Here is a 6,000-nt window from a genome sequence, read left to right as displayed (position 1 = left end):
CCCAATTCCTAGAACAGGAATATTACAGACAATAGTGGACTGATTACTAAACATGGCTATTAAAGTCCCCATTACTTCTATGTGATTCTTCAGTTCAAATTTCTGAGCACATGCAGAAACTGAAGGAACAAAAAGGAGAATTGAAATAGTACAAAATGTTATTATAGAGCCTGGACTGTTGCATGTGTTTGTAATCCTAGCTCTTAGGTGGTGGAGGCAGAGGGATCAGGAATTCTAGGTCAGCCTTACCAGGATGAGTTCCAGATTGGCCCGGGCTACAGCCCAATCACAAAAATAAAACCAACCAACAGTCAGTAAAATGCTGCAGTAACAACGGTGCCTACAACACATCTAAAAAGACGCCGGTATGGCCATGTTTAACATAGATTCTTATCTTTTCCTCAAAGAAGAAATACAGTATTTCCAAGAGCAGTGAGCTTATGGCAGAAGATCTCACTAGGTCAAAATTAGTAGCACCTTGGTGCAAAGTAGAAGGCATCTTCAGGTCCCCAACAGATTCTTCTGGAGAAAGGCTAGTTGGAAAGGTGGAAAACGACCCCATTGCTCGAGAGAGGATGTCTTGGGTGTGAACAGTAAGGTCAGGCCATATTTCTCACCCTAGACACTCTCCAGTTTAGACAATCCCTGTGGGAGAGCCTGGTGAGCATTATTTTTCTTACAGGAAGCTCTCTGTATGCTGTCAGTGCTCTTTAGGACCTCAGGGAAACCGGAGCGTTTCTGGCTTTAGGACCCAGGAACTCTGAGGCAGCCTGGCTTTAGATGTCTTGGACCACAGCACCACCTACTTATAGAAGCATCCCGAGCCTTAGCTTGTGTGCATCTCCATCGGAAAGTGCGCTGGCCACATCCCTTCGGCCTCCCGGGCAGTGTTCTGTCTCCCCTAGCTCAAGCAGCGAGAAACTTCAGCTGTGAAGTGGTGGTGGAGAGAGCACTGGGAGCAGCGACTGGACCCGGACGCCAAGAGAAGAGCGGACTCGCCCCTCGCCTGGAATCGCTCTCGAAGGTGGAGACCCAGCATCCCAGCGCTTGCGGTTGTGCTTGCCCGGCCGCGCGCTTTTGCTACGCGCCGCTAGCCCCGAAGACCCTTGGGGTCCGGGGACCCTTCTGCAGCCGGCGGATTCCCAAAGCTGCCAAGAGCTCCGGGCGGGTGTCCGCAAACTTTTTCCGAGCCCACGTGCTGACCAAACAGCCCGGCTCGCTTCCCGAGCCTGGGATGGAGCGCCGCGCCTAGGCACGCCGTGCAGCCCGAGACACGAGCGCACGGTAGGCGATCCACACCTGGTGCCGCGGCTCTGGGATAGCCCGTCTGGGGAGCGAAGGGCGTCAGAACGCCCCTTTAAAGCCCTGCGCGCGGCTGCTTCTAGAGCTCCTTCCCTTCCGCAGAGCTCGCACAACGCCCTTTCCCCAGGGTCAGAAGCCACTGCTCGGCAGAGGTTGCTAATTCACTGATTGTAATCACCTTCCTCTCCAAGTCGCCTGCAGCTGTGTCATCTGCGTTAAACTGCTGCGTGGGTCCTGCCAGTGAGTTCGCGTCCTCCCTCCCTCCTTTCTTTAAACCAAGAGGCGCGAAGGTGCAGGTACCTCCTCCGGGTTCTCTCGGTCCTCCACCCACCCAGCTTCTCTTTTCCTCATCTCCCAGGTTCACCGCGGAGGGAGAGATGCCCATCAAGCCAAATTGATCATTGCAGCCCCTGGGCAGTGGCATTTGTCTCTGAGTCCTCCCTAGGAGCGCGACCCGCACAGTCTCCTTGCAGGAGCCCAGCATTTCCTCGACTTTTGAGAGGTGTCTCTCCCCAGCCCGACCGTCCAGATGCGTTTTTGCCTCTTCTCATTTGCTCTCATCATTCTGAACTGTATGGATTACAGCCAGTGCCAAGGCAACCGATGGAGACGCAGTAAGCGAGGTGGGTCGCGCTCGCCTGAAGGTGCGTGGGGTTCCTGAGTAGGTGGGAGTGCTTATTCACGTCTAGGCTTTGGGAACTCGAGGGACAGGACTGTGCTCTGCACCCCAATTTTTGTGTAGGCTATAACTGCCCATTCACAGTTGCACAGAAAGCTTTCTTCTGCTCCTAGTAGGCGCGGTGAGACCTTAGAGAGAAGCAATGGGAGCTTGGAGTGCTGGGCTTCCCTCTTGCAAGCGTTCAGGGATTTATCCCGTGGTCCACAGTCTATGCCATGCTGCCTCTCCTGAACTCTCCTTTGGATCATATTTCTTATGTGGCATCCATTTTTCTAGTTTTCTTCTTTTGTCTTCTTAATCGTCTTCCTCGAAGTCCAAGTGTCTTTAATTTCCCGACCCATGAGTGCCCCCAGATAATTTTAGACATGGTCTGGCGTGTGTGTGTGTGTGTGTGTGTGTGTGTGTGTGTGTGTGTGTGTGTGTGTGTGTGTGTGTGTGTATGTGTCACGAGGGGCCTGTTGGGGAGAAATGTCAAGTTGTGTGGAAGAATCTGAGTTGCCCAGAAAAAAAAAAAAAAAAAAAAAAAAAGCAACACTGTTCCACTTTTCTGGAACCTGAGAAGCGATGGGAACTTAATGAATTAAGTAGCGACTCCCGCTCTGGCTTTCTCCGGGAGTTCTCCCCTGCAGCGTGAATGTTTGTTAAAAATAAGCCCACATTGCCCTGTTTGTTTCCTTAAAAGCAGCAATTTCAGGGAAGGGTTTTTCCCTCAATGAGATTCATGTGAGTCTTTTTAAATGCTCACTTTTCTCCATCATTTGTATGAAGGGTGAAGGCAGATGGAAGCCTCCAGAAAGATTTCGGGGAATTCGTCTTAGTGTGCTCATATTTCTGGACTCCTGTCTTCCAGTGTTACTGGAGGGCAGTGGCTAAGCCATATGCATTTTTGAGCCAGACACAAGGAAGTTTTCTGTAGGGACGTTAACATAAACTGCACCACCCAGGCATAGTGTTGAAGTACCAGCGTAGGGCCCTTCCCAACAGCCTTTGTTAGCACCTGATGAAAATCCGCTGTCTGACCACCAAGCTGATCTTTTACACTGGTAGGATTTGTCATGAGGCTTGGAGACCTTGACTTTGTTTTACCAGGCTATAAATGTCTCTGCTTGGATAAGGATTCTGGCCCTGCAGCTGTTTTTTGGAGACACCAATGTTGTTGTTGTTGTTGACGACATTTTGAAGGGCATTAAGCTTTTTTCATGAGCTAAGAACTTGGCCTATTCCTGAGCAAAGTCTCAGATCACACATGATGGGCGACTTTTGAAGAACCAGTGTTTTTTATTGTTGATATGCATCTCTGGTTTATTATAAAGAACATGTATATCTACCTCCAGTCTTTTTTCTGACATTTGAGGGCTGGTGCGCTCTCTCTCTCTCTCTCTCTCTCTCTCCCTCCCTCCCTCCCTCCCTCCCTCAGATTACTACATATAAAAAATCATGGAGAATCTCCTCTCCAAAAGCTGGGAGAGTTTCATATTGCTACCCAACTTTGAAAAGTGACTCTCCATCTCTTCTCACCATTTTCAACAGGGTTCTTTCTCCATGCCATTATTATTTTCAGGTGTTGCTTGGCTGGCATTATTATTATTATTATTGTTATTGTTATTGTTATTGTTATTGTTATTATTACATTGTGGTCCACAGTGTTTGGAGAAGCTATGGTCACTTTTAAACCTGGAATTGTAATCAGTTTTGTTGAAAATACCACAGTGCCTAAAGTTTGCAAACTACAGAAGTCTCTAAAACTCCTTAGCACATTCTTGACTATTACATGACTTACTAATTTGGTGGTGAACTTCTGATTCACACTGCTGGCCCCTGTGGTTCAGTGGAGAAGAATTAAGGGCATTGTCTGGATTCGGAGATGTTGGCTGGGTGGAGAATGGCGTCACAGCACCCCTGCGGCCAGGAGCGATACTGCATGCATTTGTCTCTCCTATAGGTCAATCTCCCAGGCTCACTGCCTGTGCTTTTCTTCTTGGGTATCTGAATCACATCCTATTTTGTTTCCGAGCTTGCTTTAGCAGAATCTCTTACATCAGTTGCCATCCACACTCACAACTCTGACATTTAAAAACCCACTTAGAAAATGAGCCACAGTGCCAAAGCAACCTTGTCATTCCTACAGTTTGAAGGCTTTCACGTCCACGTCCACTGGTATGGCTGTTTCAAAAAAAAAAAAACGCCTATCAAAGTATGTGTCTGGCTTTCTCTCCCTCAACAGATGTCTCTTCCTGAATCCCAAGTTTATGCCTGAAATAACTACAGTTTTTAAAGTGGCCATACTATCTGTGCCAACAAAGGGTGCACTGTGTTTTTAATTAAAAGTGGAACTACTTAAAGGACTGGCTAGACATCGCAGGGTCATAGTAGCTTTTCTGCCCTGCAAGGAAGCTTAAGGGACTGTATTGTGAACATATTGAAATGAATAGAGATCTAACTCAAGTTGTGTGAATTGTCCTTCCTCACAAACTTAAGCTGCTTTTAATTGATCTCATGTCCACTGATTGATCCTACACCAATTGTTGTGCATACCAAACAATTGGCTTTTCCAAAGGACATTGATTTAAATTAAGGTTTGGTGGGTGGTGGTTTGTTTTTTTTTTTTTTTTTTTTTTTTTTGGTGAATGTCTGACTACCAGCCAAATCGAGTCAATACTGACAGTTGACATGCTAGAGCCTATTGTGGTACCAACATTTCCCCTTGCTCCTTTGTTTTGCGTAGTGGCAGTTAAATATTACCTTCTAGGAAAAAAGTGATTGCTACTTAAAAGAAAAAAGAAAAAAAGGTGTCATAGCATAAAAGATGAGTTATTTCCTTGGCTCAGTGCTCTGATGCAGGCAGGCAGCAATGGCACCAGGATTGGTTAGGCTTGCCCCTGGGACCTGATTTTCTTCTTTTCTTCTTCTTCTTCTTTTTTTTTTTTGTATTCCATCTGCAAATAATCAAACCTTCACTGCGGCATATTTTCAGAACTCCTTTGGCATTATGTTTAGTCTGCTCCATGATCTCAGATGCTCCTTAATATCATTTTCTTAATGAAATAAAATCCTTGGCAGAGATTGGATCATTTAGTCAGTTAAAGTCAATTGCATCCAGTCTGAAATAGAGAGCAAATGTATCCTTTAGCTCCGTGTTTTATTCCAAAGATAGCCAGAAGATTGAGAAAATAAAATTTCAACCTTGTCAACTTTGGGGCAAAAGTATCTCGTGAAGACCATCGTAGACTGTGACTGGGTTTTCTCCCCTTATTTCATAAAGTGCATTTAATGGTCACTAATAGGGCCCAGCTGAAACAATTTTATTAATTAGGCACAAACACAGTGCTAAGAATGCATATCTTTGTAGAAGGGACACACGTGCTGATATTTGGGGAGGCTGATTGGCAACTCATGTTTTGTCTGCAAAGTAACTACTGACATTTGTTAGCCCTTTCCTCTTCATTTAGTAAGCAGTCTCTACTAACACTGTTAACCACGATTATCTCTGCCCCTACTAGCTACTGTTAACCATGATTCTCTCTGTCTGGGGTTCTTGTGATTTAATTCTATTCTTAAATGGTTTGTATTTTTTTTTTTTTGTATTTACTTACTTTATGGCGTGATTGTAAGCCACATTTTTTAAGCTGAATTACTGAAAATATGAAATATAACTTTATTATGATCTCACAGAATTTCCTGAGTTTGGGCTATGGTGGCTTAATCTTGAACCACTTCCACTCTTCAGATCAGCTTGGTTATGGCAGAGTCAGGGATGGCCATAGAGGAGAGACTTCTTGAGGAAGCGCTCCAAAGCAGCCAGGCTTAGGGACCTGTAACTAGTGTGGCTGGTGGGCGTGGCACTCCAAGCGCTGTTGCTTGTAACCTTTTCTCTCAGAAGCCTCTAGCACTCCTCCATCGTAACCTCTTGTGCTCACAAAATTACTGTTGGCTTCTTCTACAAAGATGACGTCTATATCACAACCTGTGTGGTGTGTTTCTGGCAGCTGAGGTCGGAGAAAAAGACAAACAATTTCTCT

At 45.8% G+C, this 6,000-nt stretch overlaps 1 protein-coding gene across 7 annotated transcripts in view; it reads left to right on the top strand.

Moving 5' to 3' along the window:
* Positions 1-369: 369 nt before the first annotated feature.
* Positions 370-6,000, top strand: part of Rspo2 (R-spondin 2) — a 136,768-nt gene continuing 131,137 nt past the window's right edge. The window contains exons 1-2 of one of the 7 annotated variants that reach the window (XM_039079750.2): positions 378-1,284; positions 1,661-1,946. In XM_039079750.2, coding sequence (XP_038935678.1) covers positions 1,832-1,946 — 115 coding nt within the window. In that variant the 5' untranslated portion in view covers positions 378-1,284; positions 1,661-1,831. Of the gene's footprint in view, positions 1,947-6,000 lie in introns of all 7 variants that reach the window. The other 6 variants (XM_039079749.2, XM_063264114.1, XM_017595050.3 and 3 more) reach the window with 6 other exon arrangements.

The sequence above is a fragment of the Rattus norvegicus genome, chromosome 7 (assembly GCF_036323735.1).
Source record: "Rattus norvegicus strain BN/NHsdMcwi chromosome 7, GRCr8, whole genome shotgun sequence".
Taxonomy (NCBI): domain Eukaryota; kingdom Metazoa; phylum Chordata; class Mammalia; order Rodentia; family Muridae; genus Rattus; species Rattus norvegicus.
The sequence above is the reverse complement of the archived record's forward strand: the minus strand, read 5'-3'. Positions and strand labels throughout refer to the sequence as shown.